The sequence below is a fragment of the Podarcis bocagei genome (assembly GCF_964188305.1).
Source record: "Podarcis bocagei genome assembly, chromosome: 4".
NCBI lineage: Eukaryota > Metazoa > Chordata > Lepidosauria > Squamata > Lacertidae > Podarcis > Podarcis bocagei.
In genome coordinates, this window is record NC_138128.1 from 74,693,284 (window position 1) to 74,714,884 (window position 21,601).

The following is a 21,601-nucleotide window of genomic DNA, read 5'->3' on the forward strand; positions in this document are numbered from 1 at the left end:
CCCCACATTGGGTCAAAGATTCCTGCTTTTGGAGGAGGTGGGACTAGATGGCCCTTGTGGTCCCTTCCAACTCTACAGTTGTATGACTGGGGGGAAAATCCTACAAGCAACATTGGTGGCACGTGTATCCCACACCTGTACAGTATATATGTCCTGCAAATTTCTATTGCAAAAAAGTTTCCATTGAATTGGGGATTTTTTTTCGAAATCTGTAGGCACTGGGGCAATTCAGATTGCATCTGCCATGACAGTGCGGTGCACCCATCAGGCTAAACATAAATCAGTACTTTTGCTTTGCCATCTGTGTCCATGCACAATGGGGATTTTTTAAGTGAGCTCAGCTATTCTGCAGCCCATTGGCACCTGGGCAACCTACTGAGGGGGCCACATGCCAGTTGCGGACAGGGCCAGAGGAAAAACAATGAACATTTTATTGTTCTGTAGTAGGATAGTTTCTGCACCCATCCCTCTCCATCCTTCAGATATTGGAGGCGTCTGAAGGACCCATTCAAGCAAGCTAAAAACATTCAGGGAGGGTATGAAGCAGGGCTGGTGAGGTATGTGGCCTGGGGAGAGTGGGGTTCAGAGAAGCTTGAGGCTGCATTTAGCCCTCGGACCTGAGGTTCCCCACCTTTGTCTGAGATGTCCCTCATTCTGGAATAAAAATGGCATCTGCTGCCTAAGGCCAAGCCATACTTTTGACCCTCCTAGCTCACTATTGTCAGCCCTGCATGGCAGCAGCACTCCAAGGCTTCAAGCAGAAATCTTTCCCAGCCCTACGTGGAGACAAGAGGGGGTCTTTTTCACCACCCCTTCCCTAAATATTTCTGGTGGCAATTTTATATAAAAGTAGCCTAATCAACATCAGGCCAGTAGGTGTGCCTCTCAATCCATGGTGAATTACAGTGCAGGCATAAATCGCAAAACTGTAGACATTTTTTTAATAATAATTTTTGTTAAGTTTTCCATTTTAACAATCCAATCAGATCACATTTCATATTCCAAATTATACAAATACATCTCATATAGTCCAAATATTCTGCCAAATTATAAATTTTTGTTGGGGCTTCCCATGCTTCAAGTTCAGTGGGGTTCCAATCATCTTACGTTTCTACTGCCTTGAGATTCCAATACAGTAGTTCCTTCTTTAAATCTTCCTGTTATTACCCTTCCTTGCAAAACTGTAGACTTGGAAGGGAACCCAAGGGTCAACCAGTCCAACCCTCTGCAAAGCAGGAATCCCAACAAAAGCAGCCATGACAGACGGCTTAAAAAACTTCCAAGGAAGATGAAGGGCCAGATGAGCCAGCACGAAAGAAAAGCGTGGCAGGATTTCACTGCAGACGAAATGGGGAGCAAGCAAACGACCATTGCTCTTTGTTTTGAAGAAAGCAATTCCTTCCCACCCACCCCGCTCGTATTCCAAGACGCTCTCAATAAGCACGAGGAAGAAACGAGTTTAAACCGTTCTTGCAGCTCGGAAAGCGGAAAAGAAGAGACACCCGCCGCTCGCGCGCAAACAGGAAAAGCCCCAAACTCCACCCCCGGCGCCTCATAGGGGAGCGCGCTTGTTACGCCTGCGCCCTCGCGGGCTGAGCGGGGGAGGGGGCTTATTAGCTCCCGTCCCGGCTTCTTCCCCCCCCCCTTTTTTTTCTTTCCCCCTTCCCGCTTATGCTTTTGGCGCCTTGGAGATGGCGGCGAGGAGGCAGGAGAAGAAGGAAGAGGCGGCTGAAGTGACTCTGGAAGAGCTGATGGAGAGGAGTTTCTTCGAGGACCCGCCTCCGCCGCCGAGGTGCTTCTTGGCGGGGACTGAGCTGCAAAAGCGCGCGCCTTTCGAAGCGCTGGCGGGACGCTTCTCCCCAAGGATCCCGCTCTCTCCTGGTTGTGGGCCCCCCTCCCCACTTCTCCTGCCCTTTAGGCATCTGGAGGTTGGGTGGCGATTGGGGAGCCTGTGATTAGAGTCCCACACGTGGCTCAACTCTGATCCGTCCCAGCTAGCATGGTCGATGGTCAGAAATGATGGGGGTTGTAATCCAATGATCATGGTGTGGCAATTATGCAACAATGGCTTTTGAGGAAAAAGAGAGAGAGAGAGAATACATATGCGCGCGCGCACACACACACACATATGTATGTATGTGTACTGTATATATGTGTGTGTGTGTGTGTGTGTGTGTGTGTGTGTGTGTGTATGTGTATAATCTCTAATAACAAGGGGTGATTAAGCCATCCTTTGTCTGCCAATTCTGCAAAGGATCCTCTGAAGTTGTTTTCCTCCCATCCTGGTATATTTTCAGTTTCAGGACCTAGTGAAAAAGCAGCTGGAGGAGGGATCCTTACAGAGGAAAAGCTGGAAGTAGGGGTTAAGGTCCCCTCTTAGCCCCCAAGTTCTCTCCTGCAAGTGCCCTCTCTTCCCTCTGTGTGTACAAAGGCAAACATGGGTTTTGGAATGGTTTCCCCTCTTTATGTTCCATTGTCTTGTTTGGCCAAATTACTTTCAAAGGTGTTAGCATTTGAAAGCAATTTGTCCAAATAATAGAAATATTAAATGGCTAAGTACTTGGAGAAAAATTGTCTCTTGTCTAGAAGTGGACAAACGTAGTGCTGCTGTTTCTTTCTACTTGGTGCTTTCGCTTCCATGTCTTAAGTGAGATTCACAGATCTTAGCCCTCAGTGGTATCTAAGCCATTCTGTTATTACGAGTGTGTGCCTGACTACTGCCTTGTACCTGTATGTATTATCATGCAACTGTAATTTTAGATTCCCAAAGAAAATTGTTGGCTTTCCGGATACAGTACTCAGCAAGGGCCTGAACAACAGATACTGTGTGTTACATGTCCAGGAAAATGGTGCTCTGGAGAAACACCTGACAATTACAGCTTCTCAGCTTGATGATTTGGATACAGAACTTTGCATCCTAAGACATGACTGGTAACTTCTGTGTGACTATTGATACTGGATAATGGGCAAAATGTTCTTTATGGTTGTTATTGTACAGTTTCTAATTGTGGTTAAAAAGTTGAAAAATTAGTTCTATGGGACAAGGGATCAAAATATTTCTACTTCTTAGTTTCTCCTATTAATGTCAGTAAAGGGAAGGAAGCCTTTGACTGTCCCCCTCCATGCTTTTTTAGTACATTAAGCCTTAAGGTGTCAACATTTTTTTATAGTAGTGGGGACCTCCAGTCCAGTCTCCTGCAAGTTCCATAGTAACTTGGAGCAGAACTTTTAGTGTGGCTTCTCCTGTTCTGTGGAATACCATTCCTATTGAGGTACAACAGGCTCCCACTATCTTCATTTTCGGGAAACAATTGAAGACATTTTTGTTCTTTCAGGCTTTCCCAGCTAGATAAATGGGTCTTTTATCAAAAATGTCTGTTTGTTAAAGTTTTAGTTTCATTTTAAATGTATTTGTTGCTTTTGTGTTTTTTACTGTTGTTAATCATTTTACTGTATGTGTAAATCACCTTGAGACAGTAGTTTTGAAGGCGATTAATAAATTAATTCTAACAGGAATAATAATTGGGCCTACTAACCCTTTGAATTTGGCCTGTGAGGCCATTTGGGGCAGACCATTCCCCCCTGACTTAATATGATATCAGGCATTGATACTTGTTATATCCAGTTTTAATTTCGAAGATAAGGGAACTCTGATCTAAAGGCAGAGCTGCCTGCCCTTTGACCTTAAAGGAAGTATAGAACAGCACATGTGCCTGTTTTACTCCAGTACATCACTGTAAAAAATTATCCTAGCATTAGCAGTGGTCATTTAAGTACACATGGACTGAAATCTTTTATCCAAAGAGCTATCTAATGTTGTTTTGTTAATTGCATTTAATTAATTGCCAGTAGTTCTGTCAGAACAATTCTAAGACCAGCCAAGGGGTTGTTGGAAGCAGTATAAGCAGTGCTGCTCCACTTTCAGAGAGGGAGGCCCACTGGTGGGATGCCATTCACTTCCCAGGAGGGCTCCTTCTATACCCACAGAAAGCTTTGTAGGAACGGATGGTGGGGGAAAGACAAGTGTATATTGGGCAGTTGTACACACACAGCATCCTACACCCTCTTTCCCCCTGACATGCCCCTGCCCTTAAGGGTACATAGCTCCCTCCTGTTGGAGTGAATACGAGAGACATTTTAAAACGAAGTACCAAAGGAAAAAATAGACAAAAAGCCACCAGAACTGGTTGCTTCAGCTCGTGTGACTGGCTAACTAGCAATGCTTCCATCATGGTAGTTGCTTCCCTATGGAATTTCCTTCCCCAACCCCAGTCACCATAGAATTGATCCCTAAAAGGACCACTACTGAATTGTTCAGAGATTATCTTCTCTGCTTCTCTACCTGTCTGTGCCCATTTTCACTGCCTTTCTGTAGAAGGCCTTTGTAATTGCGAGAGTGTGGGTTACAATAAGTCCCTGAAAAATCGTTATAGTTTTTCTTGAATACATGATCACTTTCCTTTCCTTGGTCTATAGGTCAGTGCAAAAATCACAGATAATTTAAAAATGTGTGCGTATCAACATTGTAATATGTCACATATTTTTCAGGATTTCTGTTCCAGTGCAGCCTGGAGATATCATTCATCTAGAAGGAGAGTGCAACGCGGGTGTTTGGATAATAGATGCAGATGGAGGATATTTGATTCTGTATCCAGATGTATTAGTCTCTGGCACTACTGTATCAAATAGCATTCGGTGTATGAGGAAAGCTATACTGAGTGAAAAGTTCAAAGTAAGTTGGGGAAAACATTGTATATTAAAATGGTTTGTTTCATGGGCATTGATAACATCTGTATTAAGGGCATTGTCAACTGTTGTTTTAAATAAAGCACCTAGTATTATAAGTACTTCATACATAAGAAGTTATAAATAAATTTATACCAGTAAAGAGCTTCAGAATGCTCTGGTTCACTATACTATGTTCCCTATTTACTATAGTGATAATCCAGTAGTCTCCAGAGTGCCTTTGGGGTAATTGATGAAGACAAAAATAGCAAATAGATGAACAGAGTCAGTATTTTCTGGAGTTGGAGAAAGAATAATTTTAATGTGGATTTGTCTAGCGATGAACATATGGTTATATATGTGTTAAAATGCATGTTTTATATAGTCAACTTTGCATATCATCCCAAACTTAAGTGATTGGGTGGAAAATAAACCTCAAATTCCCAGGGTATGATCTGAAGACACATAAGGCCACCACCTTGTTGAAGCTAAACAGGTCTGGCTCTGCTCAGTGTTTGGCTGAGTGACTGTGTGGGAACTACATATTGGTACCATGATGGAATAAAAGTGGGCCTTTATTTTCATGATGCGAGAAAGGTGGGGTATAAATGTAATAAAAGAAAAATAAATAATGATTGGTGGACTTACATTGATAGCTTATATTCAAGAGGGAAACATGGCTCCTTATTAACCTCCTAACTTGATAGTTAGTTTAATTATGAAATTGTCCTGTTGGTCCTTTCTTCTTTCTTTGATATTTGTTTTTTAAACTTAACATACCTTGCTTACAGTGTTTACTCAAAAAGTAGTCCTACTGTATTTAATGGGACTTATGGTATAGTAAGAGTGCAGAGGATTGCGCTCTTAAGATGGGACAATGCCACTAAAAATGCAGTATTGTACAGATTAATTAATGTGTAGTGCATGTACATCTCTGCTAATATTTTGGGGTGGTTTCATTTTTCCCCCAGGGATGTGAGCCTGGTTTGCGTCCTATGCTAATAGGTACAATCCTTCATGAAATTTTCCAAAAAGCAGGAACAAATTTTACACAAGAGAAATTGCAAGAAATTGCCTTCTCAGTAATTCATGGACCAAAGTACCTAAAAGAGCTGTAAGTATTAGCTGTAAGAGATGAAGCGAGTGATATACCTTTCTCTTAAGAACTTGTTCTTTTTCTTAGCTTTAATGCTTAGCAAAGGTCACTTTGCACAGGGATAGTGGGAATTGCTGATATTCTTACCTTTTTGTCCATGTGATTGCTTGTGTGGACAAAAATGCACTGCCATAATTGTTTCAGAGTATGTAAATAGGGTGACCTTTTTGAAGCAAAGTAATTCACTTGTCATTTTTATAGTTGTATGTGCTACATTTTGGAAGGATAGTTCCCTGTAGTTACATAAATAAAACTTCGGAGCGTTACAAATGCCTAAACATGTGGATATTTTTCTCTGAGGGACCACAAATAAAAAATAGATATCTGTAATGTAGAGATCTTTTCCGTTTCCTCCCTTTTTCTCTTCTGCTATCTGCCATGCAGCTTTTAATATGCTTTCCTCCTTTTGCTTCCGCAGGTACCAGTTAAATCTGAAAGAGAATGATATAATGCAAGAGATAGAAGAGTACTTTCACTCTTTCATTAAATGGGCAGAAGAGTTCATATACAAAGAAAACCATGTTTGCCAGCATAACATGCAGATAAAATGGTACGGAACTATTCACCCTAACACACTGTTGTAGAGTTGTTCTGCCAGTGCTGTAGGTGAACTTAGTTAGCTGTGTCAGAATTGCAGAATCTCTGGACTGCAAAGGACCAGAAATAAAAAAAATATATATATGTACAACTTCTTTAACAATTGAGCTGGGTTGTAAACCTCCTTTCCTGGCACAGAATCTAGGGCACTTATAAACAACATGTTGAGAGGGGGATTTGTGGGTTAGATCCAGACTTGCCCTTTTGCAAGCAAAAGTGCTCCTCCTGTTCATGGGATATTTCCAGTGGAGACCCCCACCAGCAGAAGGTGGAGAGATTTTTGATAATTTCTCCCCTCTATGAATCCTGCTCAGGGGCACTGCTTAGGAAAAAAAGGGGGCTGAAGTGTGCAATGTACTGTGGTAACGCTGTTTTGAAGAAGAAGAAGAGTTTGGATTTGATATCCCGCTTTATCACTACCCTAAGGAGTCTCAAAGCGGCTAACATTCTCCTTTCCCTTTCTCCCCCACAACAAACACTCTGTGAGGTGAGTGGGGCTGAGAGACTTCAGAGAAGTGTGACTAGCCCAAGGTCACCCAGCAGCTGCATGTGAAGGAGTGGAGACGCGAACCTGGTTGCCCAGATTACGAGACTACCGCTCTTAACCACTACACCACACTGGCTTTTGGCTTCTGTTAGTTAAAGTATAATTAAAAACACAAACTTTCTTACGACTATGTTTAGTATTTCAAGTTTCTCTCCTTGGGCTTGTTTGCTATAGCTATTGCAAATTAGCTACTATTGCATTTCAACTCAAATTCACCAGACTTTGTATTTTCAAGGCTTCATTATTCATATTTTTTGCTGCACATTCTTTGGTTGCTTGAATCCCTTGTTTGTTGACAACTCAAATGCGGCTAAGCATTTCAGCCCACTTGTTCTATTACTTGAGAATGAAATCATTTTTCTCATCTGTAAGAACAAAATAATAGTAAGAGGAAGCACTGCCTTTTGATTTGTTTGGAAGCAGTTGCTTAAGAATGTAATATGTTCTAGCCTGTTAAAGGAATATGGATTTTGTCCCTTCAAGTACATATTTAAGGAAAGCTATCTCTTCGTTTTCGGAAGTAAACCTTTCCGGTTAATACACTTAATGTTTTTCTCTGATAGGCCAGGGGATGAAAAAGATGACTCCTGGTGCACTGTCAAAGTTACAGAAATCCTGGATGTTGAGGAGAACATTTGGTGCCCCAGGTTTGGCTTAAAGGGTAAAATTGATGTTACAGCTGGTGTAACAATTCATCGCAGATCTACAACTCAGTCCAAGATAATGCCTCTGGAGCTTAAAAGTGGCAAGGAATCTAACTCTATAGAACACAGAAGTCAGGTACAAATAGGAATTATAGTAATTAATTTTAAAGGGTACATGAAAGGCGCTGACTAAATATTAAGTTTTTAAAATGTTTTAATATGTTCTTAATTGTTTTTAAGCATCATTTGTGGTGGGTTCAGAAGGTTCCAGAAGCTGATGCTGTGAGGCAGTTGCTCCTTCCTATAGGATTTGCTCTGCAGGGTTCATTGGAGTTCAGTTGGGTCTCCCATGATCCTTAACATCAACATGAAACCTTTGGCTGAAGTTGTCACCCATGTGCTGATAATACTGAACTCTTTTTTTTATCATCAGAGCCAGGTGTTCCGGTCGTGATTTCCCTCAGTTAGTGTCTGAAATGGGCTGAATGATTGTGAATCAACTTAAGCCCAGTATAAATAGTACAGAGTTGATGCTAGTAGGAGCTCAGTAGACTGACTAAAATTGTACATTAAGGGGAAACTATGTAGCTGGAGGAAGGTGGTACTTGGATTCCTAGACATGGTCTGTGCCCTAGGTTGTTGTTTATCAGATTTTTTTGTTTGGTTTCCTGTGTCTGCTGATGAAAAAGGAAATGAAACTGCTGTCATTCATGTCTTTGACAATCCAGATTAGGAGATTGGGTTACTGTAGTGTATTTTATGTGGGGCTGCTGTTGACGATACTGATAGGCAGAAACAAACTATTTATTTTGAAGCATCTGCATTTCTTTCTGGGTCCATTTCAAGGCTCTGGTTTTGCCTTTCAAAGTTTGTGTTCTGGTTAGTAGCACCTACTGTTTGATCTTCCTTAAGTTCAGTTGATGAGGTCTTCTAGAGGCTCTATCTTTCTTGGATGCAGGGATTTATTTATTTTTTGGTGGTGTCCAAAGATCCGCATTTCTTTCTGTCTGTTGCTAAAAGCAGAAAATGAGAAGCCAGCAGAGTAGGAAGAATAGCAAAATCGTAAGTCTGGTTGATAATCTGGCTATAGGCCTGGCTGTTGTGCTGCACTAAATAATTAGGGCGGCTTCTGTGAATATATTCATTGCGATAACTGGCTTGACTGATTAAGTCCCTCGCATGATGCAGTATGCCATCCCCAGGAATTGTTAGTGGGACTATAGTTTCCTCAGCTCTGACGCCCATATTACTGGTCTTGATGCAGCCCTTGCGTGCTTATTTGCTAGCGATACATAATTTGTATGCTCACTGGTGGGGGACATATTGTGTGTGATTACTGCAGCAAGAAACTGCAAAGTGGTGCAACTTGGTTGATACCTACATTTAACATTCTATTTTAATAGTTTTGGATTCTTCCCCAGGTGGTTTTGTACTCCTTGTTGTGCCAAGGAAGACGAGCTGATCCTGAAGCTGGATTCCTCCTTTACCTTAAAACTGGGAATATGTTTCCTGTACCTGGAAATCGTATGGATAGGAGAGGTAATTTTCTGCTTGGAAAAATCCTTGGACAGTGTTGTGTTTACAATATTTCCATCTCATTTTTTCAACAATGCAGTCTTCAAGGGTGCTAGAATTTTTTTTAATAAAAAAAATGCAATTCAATAAGGAAAAACAGATAAAGCAGAATTCAATAGTTTAAGATTCTCCCCCTCACCACAAACACAAATTTGCTGTCTCTTACAAAAAGCTCATGTAAAAAACAGATTTAAATTGGCACAGAAAAATTGCAAGTGCCAGATGAATTTTTCTGGGGAGATCGTTCCAAAATGTGGGCCCTGCTACTGAAAAAGCAAAGGGACTCAGAACAGAGCATCCAGTGACAACATCGGCAAATAGGAAGTTTTTACAGGAGAAAGAAAGCCTTCAGCTGCCATGGTTCTAGGTTATCTAGGACTTAATTAGTCAATTTCAGCACTTTGATTTGTGCTTGGAAACAAACTGGTAGCCAGTGAAGATCTTGTATTTGTTCAGTATGGCAAGGTCCCATTATCAGTCTAGTGAGGTTTTATATTAACCAACTGAAGTTTCCAAAACCTTTTCAACAGGGAGTCCATGTAAAGCCCATCTCAGCAATTCAAGCTGGGAACTACATGGGCATGGAAAACTATGGCAAGTTCGTCCTTTCCCAAGGAAAGACAAAATTGGTGCACCAGTTGAGTAAAGGCCTCAAATTTCAGTAAATGCCCAAGACAGCCTCAGGGTAGCATGGTCTCCTTTGGAAGGAAGCGTGAGGTGTAAATATAGAAAACAAATAAATGAAATAATGAGTTCTAAGCTTCCTCATAGTCTTGGAACTGCTGTGGAGGGGAATGATCCCTACTCACCCCCAGCCCCAAAGTTGAGAGGAAACTTAGGATTTGTGCAAAGCAAGTCTCTGTCGCCTCACTAGCACCATGCCATCCAGCTTCAGATTGGAGGGAGAGGCAGAGATGTGTCGTCTTGTTTGTGTTTCCTGGGCACTCCGAGTGGCCAGTGAGCGCAGAGCCAAAGTAGTTTTCCTTGTGCCTTTTCCCTAAATATTTGAAACTTGGGGGGGACGGACCTGAACATCATTTTTGTTTCTCCCTCTGCAGAACTGATCAAACTAAGAAATGAGTTGGCCTTCTATTTGCTTCACACCATATGCAAATCTGACACTGGGAAGGAGCGGACACAGCTTGCATCTTTGCCTCCTCTGATTAATGACAGTAAGGCGTGCAGCTATTGCTCTCAGAAACAGAACTGTGCACTTTATAGCAGGTAAATTCCTTTTTAAAAGCCTGCAAGCTTTTTGCAAGCTGATCTCCGTTTAAAATGGCTGATGCTGTGGTTTCATTAAGGCTCCGTTTTCTACATCACAGTTTTGGACAAGGCTACATTAGATCCAGGTGTGAAATAATTGATTCTTTTCTGTGTTCGAGATTCTGTGTAATGTCAAATGTAATATTTTGGATCACGCCATATTGCGTTTGATTTAGTTTTCCAGCTGTGAACTATACCAAGCAGAAATGTAGGCATGACCCTAAATATGATAATGGTTCTACTACGATAGTGCATGCTGAAATGGTAGCTACCCTAAAACCAGAGAGAATCTATTGATAAAATCCAGGGAAAGCAATAGAAGTAGGTTTTCAGGGGGTAGAAGGATGCAGGTGCACTAGTGTAAGTCTCCCTAAGAATTTATATGAAGATAGCACAGACATAATTCAAATTGTAGCCATCTATGAAGTTTCTTAGCAGAATTATCATAGCCGTCATAATTGAAATTAGAGGAGGATACATGTTGTGTTCTGTTTTAGGGCTGTGGAACAGCAGCAAAATCACTTTATTTCTCCGGATGTGCTTGCTGCTGTTGAAAATGAGACCCAGCATCTGAAGCCCTCGCACCTGGAGTATTTCCATCTCTGGTATCTGATGCTAACCTTGGAGTCACAATATAAAGATGGAAAGAAGGGCTGCAGAAACATATGGATGATACCTGCTGCAGAAAGGTATTGGTGATTTTGTAGGGCCACTTTCAAACTTCGCTTTAGCTACCGAAACTGTTGACATCGAGTTTTTCAGAGTAATGGCAGCTAAAAATGTAGATGAAACTTCTTTCAGTTTCCTTAAAGCAAAGAGTTATACGGGCTAGCAATTGTGTACCGTGAGCTTTCCCAAACTTCATTTGTTTTTAATTTTTGTAGGGAGAAACACGGAGACTGCATTGGAAACATGATCAGGGTGGAGTGCGTGCAGAAGGTGTCCGATGGACTGTATTTACACTGTTTCCAGCGTAAAAAGGGTTCTGCGCCTGCAACAACTCTGATGATAGGAGACAGGGTTGTTGTGAGTGGTGAAGCAGACAGCACTTTGCTTGGCTTGGCGATTGGTTATGTGCAACAGGTCAACGGCTCCAAAATCTCTTGCTTATTGGATAGGTAACATAGTGCTTTACTTGTCAGGAGAGTTCATGTAATAACATGTAATAACATATTGTTCTTGTGTCAAACATGTATTATACAAATGCATGCAGTTAGAGTGGGCTTTGTCTCCCTGCTGCAGGTACTTGCAACTGGGAAATGTCCATTGCCTCCCTATCCAACCTGGTGCCCTCAGCATGTTTTGAATTACAGCTGCCATTAGCTCTAGACAGCATGGTCAGGGGTGATGGGAGGGCACCAGTTTGGGAAAGACTTCTCAGTATATTTTCTAATACTCAGGGTCTTAGAATCTAGTGATAACTTTTTTCCTGCCTTCCAGGAACTTGTCACGTATCCCGAAAGACACTATATTTAGGTTAGACCATGAAGAAGGAGCTTTTGGCACAGATGCTCCATTGGGAAACCTTTCTAAATTGATGGGAAATTCTCCTGCAAGGTCTGTTCAAATTTATCTTCCTTCCATGCCTAACATTTCTAGAAATGTGTTTTCAATTTTTGTTTATTCCTTTCCCTCTCAATCCTTCCTTTTAGTGAAAGGCTTCGTAATTTAATAATAGACTTTCAGAAACCACAGTTCATCCAACATCTGAGCTCTGTCCTTCCTCCAGAAGGAAAGGAAACTGTTGCGAACATTCTAAGAGGTACAGTAGATACATTTTTTAATTTTAAAAAATCCTATTAAGGTCTGGTTATATTAGAAAATTGGATTTCTTGCCTAGAGATTCAGCGGAAAACCTTGTGACTGAAAATTTAAGGCACTGGATGCCATGCATTTTCAATGAATCAGCTCATTGAAAGATAAAATAATGCTCATTTGCTGAAGCTCTATAAATACTTACTTTGCTGGAGTAAGAATGAAATACTGTTCCTGCAGTCTTGTAGCCTGGCAAATCCCAAAGCCTGGGCATGTAAAAACAGGTGACGACTCTCAATAAGATTGGTACTTTTATCTGTATAATTCATATCCCTCCCTTTTGTCCCAGGGCTAGTTATATTTAAAATACGTAAACCAATCAAAAGTTAAAAACTCTTTACACAATTCATTAAAAATGCTGTTATTTAGAGAGTCTGTGGCTGAGCTGGAATATGAACCCAAACCCAAGCTTGCTTCTCCTCTCAGTGAATGTCATGCAGGTGTGTGTGATTTCTCTTCCTAAAGAGTACTGTATGTCAGGGAAGGCAACTTCTCATGTGGTTAGAGGAGGATTGTTGAATTCATTGAGAGATTGAAGCTTTCTAAGCTGAAGAAGCATTCTGAATTTTGCCTGAAAGCAAACAAAGAACCAATGCGTGCTTAACAGCTCTTTGTGGTGGCATGCCTTATCCCAAACTTAATGGAAGTTTTCTGTTGACTTTTCAAGATGTGCTCTGCTGCAGTAATGTTCACGTTCAGAACTTTGCAAGCTAGTCAACAAAAGATAATCTTTGCTGTTGAGACTTTTTGCTAGTCATTTGTGGCATATGGATTGCCTTAAAGAAGAAATGAAGTTATTTTGTTTCCATAAGTTTCTCTGCCTGGTTGCCTGCAGGCAATTTTTAGCCGAAACTGAGTTGCTGCTTAGAAGCCCAGGTTTAAAATGTGTGGTCAATGAATTTTGAAACCAATACCAAATTTGTAGCAGGCTTGTTCTCCAGAGTATTAACTGATGTAGCAGGAAGTTATGGGAATTCCAAGCAAAGCATGAATGAGATGATCTACCTTACACTTCTTAATCAGGTTGTAATCCTCTGCGCATTTACCTGGAGCAACCCTTACTGAACTTAGTGGAACTAGCTGGGTAAAGGTGCATAAGATTGAACTGTGTATTCTGCCCCTGTACATGCAAATATAGCTAATGTTTTGATATGGTAAAATAGGTACCTCAATAGTCCCCCAGGTCCTGGTAATTATGTTTAAAATGAAGGCAGAGAACTTACTGTATTCACTTATTCCCCCCCCCCCCCATAAATCAAAGGTCTTAATAAACCCCAGAAACAAGCAATGAAACAAGTGCTGCTTTCAAAGGATTACACACTCATTGTCGGGATGCCTGGGACAGGAAAAACCACCACAATATGTGCTCTGGTAAGATTCCGGAAAGAGGGAACGTTTGAAAAAACGGTGTTAATGAATTTTGTGCATGCAGTCCATAGGACTGTAATGATTGAAACACCCAAAATGTGATGTGTAAGAAGTTTCATTAAAAAACAAACTCTGCTCAAGCAGTTATATGCTTAATGTAGATATTATATATGGCATGTTAGGAAAATGTGCTCTCTGAAGAGAGAATGTTTCAAAACCACAAATCTGCACTCAGGATTTCCACTGGTGTAAATAAAGTACTTAACTACTAGTTTATTAATACGGGAGGGTGTGTCAAATGACACCCCCTGTGTGTCTTAAGAAGTGTGTCAGGGCTTTGGTGTACCCATGACTTGTATATACCTCTCGCCAGCTGTGTTTGGCATGCATAGGAAGGGGCTTTGTGCATGTTTACATTTGGACATAGAGCTCTACCACACATTATTGGAGAAATCCTGATTGGGCCAGGATCCCGCTTCATACGGAATATCTCTGCACAGACATCGATACACGTAAATCCCCTTCCTGTGAGTGTTGAATGCATGGGCAGTAGTGATTGTGCGCACTCCCCAACTTTGATCAGTGTCCATAGTCTCAAGACCAGCCTCCATCGCACCACAGCTTCCCTAATGCCTTTCTTAAATGTAGGTGGTGGTGATCTGAAAAACACGCACACTCCATACATGGAATTTTCTTCTACATTGACAGCTGGGTTTTAGAATTGGGGGAATGACTTGTACGAAAATGCAAATTAATGCACCCCTCCTTTGTCTCCTTTCCCACATTTAGGTCCGAATTCTTTATGCTTGTGGCTTCAGTGTTCTCTTAACTAGCTTTACTCACACTGCAGTTGACAATATCCTTCTGAAGCTGGCAAAGTTCAAAGTAGGCTTTCTGCGACTGGGTAGAGTTCAGAAGGTTCATCCGGCCATTCAGAAGTTCACAGAGGAAGAGATCTGCAGATCCAAATGCATTAAGACTGTAGCTGACTTGGAAGAACTGTATCGTAGTCAAGTAAGGAAAATGACTTTCAGGGTTTTAGAATCTCTGAGATGTATTTCAAAAAGGACTACCTGGAAAATGAACATCTAGCTGGAGGTGTCTGCCTGTCTGCAGTGCATTTAGTGCTTTATTTTCACGGCGCTTATGCTTTGGTTATGAAGCCTCCCCAGATTTGAATCAAGGTACAAATAAAATGTTTGTCCATACCAATTTTACTTACATTGAAAAAGGTAAATGTATTCATGCTGTGTTGCATCTTTTGAATTTTGTATTTAATATGCAAATATTCATAATACAGGCTTTGTAACTGGGAGACCCATACCACTAGAGGGGGCTGGTTGTGTTGTACAAAGGCAAAATACACTTTCAGCCTTGGGTTGTTCTTTATGGAATAGTGTTTCCCAGTGAAGATGTTGGCCTTCCCTGTGAGAGACATTCTTCCATCTGAAAAGCAAATCTCAGCCATCAGATTTCATCATAAATAATTTACAGACACATTATCTCCGCATTTGCAAACCACTATTTTTACTTACTATTTAAATCGCAATAAGGACGTGGCTGTGGTGCACGGGTGCTCAGCAAGACTTGACCTTACTGAGTTGCTTGTGATCAACTTGCACCCCCACCCCTAATTTTACTCCTCAAAGGTCTATACCATGATGAACCACCCCAAACGCTCAGGTTAAACAACCATAAAAGCAAGAACTGCTTTTTAACAGCGCATGTATAGAGTGCATTTAATGATCTATAGAGTCAGCAGTGTTGCATTGTTTAGACATAACTGTTCTAAACTGAAAACATTTGTACATTTTTTTCATACAAAAGTTAGAGTTAGAAAATACAAGGTTTACAATGGCATATTGAAAAGAAGTTGCAGGTTGTGGGTGTGGGTGTGGACATTCTCTGGCAGCCCCTAAGTGGTAGAACTTCCCATAGAGGTGTGTCTGGCATTTTCATTATACAGCTTTTGGCAAATGCGGAAGACATGCCTCTTCACCCTGTCTTTAGACACTTGAAGTGTATTTTTTAGGGTCTACCTTACTTTGTGACTGCAAATTATTTTAAACTGCTTTTAACATTTAGAATCATGGTGTTGGAAGGGACCACAAGGATCGTCTAGTCCACCCCTCTACAATGCAGGAATCTTTTGTTGTAACTCGCCATGAGACCTTAGGGTGAGGGGCAGGTAATAATAATAGTTTTTACTCTCTTTCTAGCCTGTAGTTGCCACAACATGCATGGGAATAAAGCATCCAATTTTCACCCGTAAACAATTTGACTTCTGCATAGTGGATGAGGCTTCTCAAATAAGCCAGCCGATCTGCCTGGGTCCACTATTCTATTCACTTCGGTTTGTGCTAGTGGGGGACCATCAGCAGCTACCTCCACTTGTGCAAAATGCAGAAGCAAGGTAAGAGGACATCCTGCTAACAAAGTAAGTCATGTAGTATGATCAACACAGGGACGCGGGTGGCGCTGTGGGTTAAACCACAGAGCCTAGGACTTGCCGATCAGAAGGTCGGCGGTTCGAATCCCCGCGACGGGGTGAGCTCCCATTGCTCGGTCCCTGCTCCTGCCAACCTAGCAGTTCGAAAGCATGCCAAAGTACAAGTAGATAAATAGGTACCGCTCCGGCGGGAAGGTAAACGGCGTTTCCGTGCGCTGCTCTGGTTCGCCAGAAGCGGCTTAGTCATGCTGGCCACATGACCCGGAAGCTGTACGCCGGCTCCCTCGGCCAGTAAAGCGAGATGAGCGCCACAACCCCAGAGTCAGCCACGACTGGACCTAATGGTCAGGGGTCCCTTTACCTTTTTATGATCAACAGAGCTTTGTGTTAGCCACGGACTGACTTTTTTTTTTAACAGAGATCTTGGCATGGGTGAAAGTTTATTCAAAAGACTGGAACGAAACAAGAATGCCATTGTTCAGCTGACCGTACAGTACCGAATGAACAGGTCGGTAGTTTAAGTAGCTATTGTTTAGTCGCCACGTATTATAAGTGTTCAAATTTGACATTGCTTTGTTTTTTGAAACCTTTTAGTAAAATTATGTCACTGAGCAACAACCTGGTATATAATGGCAAACTGGAATGCGGCTCTGAGAAGGTGTCCAAAGCCATAGTTGACTTGCCAAATTTAAAAGACTTGAAATTGGACCAGAAGTTTTCTTCAGAAACTTGGCTAAAGGAAACACTTGATCCAAATAACCCTGTTTGTTTCCTTAACACAGAAAAGGTAAATTTTACTTGTTTGCCCTAATAAACAGTTATTTCTATGTTCACGCTATTCATTAGGAAATTGAAGGTGAAATGCTTTAAAAATGTCCTGTCTCTGTGGTAGTCCCTTCCTTATGGAATGCTTTGCCCAGGGAGGTTCGTCTTTGTAATCTTTCCAGGGCCAGGCAAAGACATATTTATTCTGCCTGTATTTGGACAACGCCTGGAAGTTCTGGCTTTAATGACTATTTTCTAGTATTAGTTCTTCTGTTGGCTGTTTTTGTTTCTAAACCCTTGTAGTATATCAGTATTGTTTTAATGAATATTTGTTCTATACATTGTATGTTTGTGTATTATTTTTTTGTAAGTTGCTTCAAGTCTTCTTTTGGTTGTGTGACATGATGAGTAAATTTGATGAATTAGTATACTAACTTCCAGTATGGCTCCTTCCTCTTAATTGTGTGGGCTTTGTCACCTTTAGCATAACCAAATCACCTACATGGAGATTTTTTAATATAAGTAAATCCAGTACATCTTTTTTTAAAAGCTAGCAAGCAAAATTGAACTTGCTTTGTTACAGATTAAAATGTGTAGGATTTTTCTTTGGTGCAGGTTCCAGCGCCAGAACTTACAGAAAAAGGTGGTGTAAGTAACATGACGGAAGCCAGACTGGTTCTCTTCCTGACATCCATGTTTATCAAGGTATCTGAAGGATTTTTGAAATGGTGTGGTCAGCTCTGAAAACTGACATGCTTTGGCCATTAAACTCCTGATTCTGTATGTATACTGAGTCACTGTTCAGAGATATGCTTATTTGAGTAAACTGCTTCTATAGCATCCACTAGGGGACACATTATTTAAAAAGCTAAAATAATGGTTCTCCAGTATTTCTTTCTTCTTCACTATATAGCACCTAGCTGTTGGAGTGCATTATAAGCAATTACAGTCTGCATTTAAAAAACAACAACAACCCCACACTATTTATATGGGCACTTGTTGACCTGGTTTCCACATAACTTTAAACCATAGTTTAAAGGAACCAGTTTTGATTCACTTTTGTAACTTTATATTTAATATTGCATTTTTGTTTCTTATTTGTTTGACTTCAAGTTAATGCCTAATTATTTTGTGTTTATTATACTCCATTTTCCACGAATGTTTCTTGATAGCATATACCCCAAAACAACTCTTTTGCTAGATTTAATCATTGAATGTCTGGGATTTATTTTTTAGGCTGGTTGCAAGCCCTCAGATATTGGGGTCATATCTCCATACAGACATCAGTTAAAGATAATCACAGACTTGATGACAAATTCATTTATCAAGAATGTAGAAGTAAATACTGTGGACAAGTACCAAGGAAGAGACAAAAGTATCATCATAGTGTCCTTTGTAAGGAATAATGCCGATGGAAATGTGAGTAGGCTGTATTTTAGAATCACTGAGCAGTTCATAATCTGGAAAGTTAAGATTTGTCCATCTGAAAATGTCTTCTTATTTAGTTGTGCTTGGAAAACACAGAAGTTGGTAAGAAAAAACTGACTACAAATTTATTCCAAAATGATAAGAAGTGCAAATATTTTAGCTAAGTAATTGAACAGTTTCATGGGTCCATTATGAAATTTGGAGTTTTGTCCTTTTGCTTTTCAAAAGAAATCTAGACCACATCCCCTTGTGAGTGTGCACAACCCCTGTTACGGATGATATCCTTTGCTGATGGGGAGAATGGAGGATTGTATCTAGCAGCTGCACATGCTTGTCAGCCACACTTTCAGCCAGGAAGTGAAGCAAACCCTATGTGCATACAGTTCCTCCAGGTGAGGGGAGGAATTCTGATTGGCCCAAGTTCCTCCCATTGCAGGGAGGTACTGTGCACATAGTTCTTCACACACTGATGGAATGCATGGATGGCGAGAGGCATGGCTGCAAGGCGAGACCCAGCTCCCTTCTCAGTGCATGAAAAATGTTTGGATGGATACCCCAAAGATCAGAAATACACTGCTTTTCTTTTTGTTGGTGGATTGTGCAATGAAGAAAGCAGATTGCTCCCTTCTTCTGATGGTGTTCTGTTCTGCTTAGTTTTATATTTGAAATATAAAACCTGGCAAGCTCAGTCAGCTGCAAAATCTTAAGGCTAGGTCAACTGCTCTTTTCTTCTGATAGCTTGGAGAACTTCTGAAGGACTGGAGACGTCTCAACGTTGCTATCACAAGAGCAAAACACAAATTAATCATGCTGGGTTGTGTGCCATCCCTGTGTCACTATCCTCCTCTGAAGAAGTTGCTTTGTCATTTGGATACTGAAGCGATGATATCCTTTTTTTGGTAGTGCGTCTCTTTATTTGTTTATTTAATTGATTTTACCATTGCAAATAAATCTCAAAATGGCTTACAAAGATAGAAATAAAAATACATTTAAAGCATTTCAGTTAAAATAATATTACAGATATCACCAATAGTATAGAGCAGCAGGATTAGTGCCACTTGTCAGGGAAAGGCCATGGAAATAGATGAATTTTTAGTGTTGGAAGCATACAATTGAGCAGAAGGGAGGACACTCGTCCAGAGACATCACTACAGAGAAGGCCCACTTTCGTGTTGCCATCAAATGGCATTTTGCAATTTGTGGCACCTTCAGCAAGACCTCCTCTGAAGATCTCTGGGTTATACAGATAAAAGATTTATTCAAGCGCAGCATTAAAATTGATTGTACTTTTTTCTTTCACACGTTACCAAATATATTTTCCTTAACGTTACTTACATTTTCAGCCTTCCATTAGGGGCATGTGAAAGTGTGTATCGTTGTAACCTTCTGTGACAAGGGGGCATCAAGGTGAAAATCCTCATTCATGTGCTGCTGAAAGAATCGATTGCATTATAAGCTTGGGAGTTTCATATTGTCAAATAGATTTAATTCCACTGTCTTTTCTACATGTTAATGTCTCGACATAGTTCTTAAAATGTTAGCCATTTTAAAAATTAAACTTTGCATACACATCTCCAGGCCTGTTCAGGCATCTGTTTGAATCGATCTGCAAACCCAACCCCACCCAGTATCCTGGTGCATGTTGCCATGTTGATTTAGTCCCTTTCCTGTGCTCAGCAGGGGAGTTCAACAAAAATCTTGGATTTTCTTGAACAAGAGTAGAACTTTCTGCACAATCACAGATCTTAATAAAGACCTTTTAATCGCTCAAGGTGCTCTACTTGCTTTTAATGAAAAGCAAGTATAAGCCACTGCAGCCTCTCTCTCTTTTTGCTCTGTACAGTGAAGGCTTGGGATTGACTGAGTGGGTAGGGTAATGTGCACTAGGATGTGGGGTTGGGGCATGTGTGCATGCTTCTGTCCCCTGTCCACAGATACCATTTTTTGTGTTCTGGCAAAAGAATGCCCGAACATATGTCATGAACATGTCTCATATTTTCAGGTTTTAAATTTGCTGCTTTTATTCAGTTCTGCTGAGCAACTCAGATGTGTGTGCAGTCTTGAACTTTGAAGTAAGGTATGTGGGGGTGGGTGGGGATGTATCAGAGAAAAGTTCAGAACATTATTTATTATGTTTATATCACTGCAACTTCAAAGTGGCTGGATTCAGCCCTCTGTATGTAATAAGGTATGAAATCTTAGAGGCAGCTATTACAAATTGAGGGGAGTAGTGCCTTTCACCAGTAGTGTACTACTGCCTTTCTCTCATAGCTCTCATCAGTTGACAGATTTAGAGCCATTAAAATATTGTGTGCATCTAGTCTTACAACTTGATCTTTATTGTTAAAACAAGACTTGTGAATGCCAAATTCTAGAAAGATTTTCTTAAGAGACTGTTCTTAAAAAACATTATTTAAGCATAAAAGGTCTTGTTAACAAGGAGCAGAGCTTAAAGCTATGTGGCCATCTTGCTTCACAACAATCCATGTTCTGTTTTCTTTATTCTTTCTTCTGTACAGCAACAAAACACTGGAATGTGAGATTACTAATCAGGTTGCTTTCGTTTTTCATACTGATTTTTCCTCGTAACTTGAACTTTTGATATTATAAGTAACTCTATTAAGTAGATTTTACTAAGAAACACCTTTTGAAACTGCTTGTTTGTAATGTTGTAACTCAGCTTTTTGGGAGACAGAACTACAGATGGATTCTGAATTTATCTTGCTGCTAATTAATTTATTGCAGTGTAGTTTCACTTTTCTGTATTTTTTAAATGTTTCATAAAAGTTACTTGAAATGACAGCTAACTTAGGCCTGACTCTTTTTAATGTACAAGTTTGGAAAAAGGTTTGTACATATTATTGCATTGGAAATAACTCCTGTAGATTATAATTCCATTTAAAGACCGGAATTCATTTCTATATATAACCTGTATAAATGTTTGTACCTGATATTTGTACCAAGTTCTTAAATTTTTACCTGTTTTGTAGTATATATAATAAAATAAACTTGATTATACATTTGCATTACAAATGTTTTATCTAAACTTGCAGTACTGTTTACCTGTAATCGCCATTCACTGCAACCAGTACAAATCTGACTAAGTCCTATTGAACTCCGTTCTGAGCACACCTGCATAGGACTTCCCTGTAAATGAAGCCATGAAACTTATTGTCAACAAGCTTCATCTCTGACTTGACTAGGAATGCGATTGCACCCCTGCCACCCAATGTTAACGGCTGGAGGTAGTGAGGATGTGGCATTGA

General features: G+C 40.5%; 1 protein-coding gene and 1 long non-coding RNA gene across 2 annotated transcripts; one reads left to right on the forward strand and one right to left on the reverse strand.

The window, feature by feature from the left end:
* Positions 1-1,503: 1,503 nt before the first annotated feature.
* On the forward strand, positions 1,504-21,368 carry DNA2 (DNA replication helicase/nuclease 2). The gene is made up of 20 exons (XM_081192321.1): positions 1,504-1,792; positions 2,761-2,931; positions 4,549-4,732; positions 5,697-5,839; positions 6,300-6,431; positions 7,589-7,805; positions 9,091-9,208; positions 10,303-10,468; positions 11,008-11,199; positions 11,395-11,628; positions 11,951-12,067; positions 12,163-12,272; positions 13,587-13,696; positions 14,483-14,707; positions 15,913-16,106; positions 16,561-16,650; positions 16,737-16,929; positions 17,523-17,612; positions 18,144-18,326; positions 19,074-21,368. Exons 1-20 carry the CDS (start codon positions 1,692-1,694, stop codon positions 19,236-19,238), a joined length of 3,135 nt encoding a protein of 1,044 aa, XP_081048447.1. The 5' UTR covers positions 1,504-1,691; the 3' UTR covers positions 19,239-21,368.
* Positions 6,063-13,564, reverse strand: LOC308586072. The gene is made up of 2 exons (XR_014007742.1): positions 12,471-13,564; positions 6,063-6,312 (listed from the first exon to the last, which is right to left on the reverse strand). It is a non-coding gene; the product is annotated as an uncharacterized lncRNA (long non-coding RNA).
* Positions 21,369-21,601: the final 233 nt, after the last annotated feature.

Bases quoted from the DNA above. Each gene is read 5' to 3' on its own strand.
- DNA2 (XM_081192321.1), top strand. From the start codon at position 1,692: ATGGCGGCGAGGAGGCAGGAGAAGAAGGAAGAGGCGGCTGAAGTGACT. The intron at 13,697-14,482 runs GTAAGATTCCGG...TCCCACATTTAG, and splicing joins CCACCACAATATGTGCTCTG to GTCCGAATTCTTTATGCTTG. The intron at 14,708-15,912 runs GTAAGGAAAATG...CTCTCTTTCTAG, and splicing joins AAGAACTGTATCGTAGTCAA to CCTGTAGTTGCCACAACATG.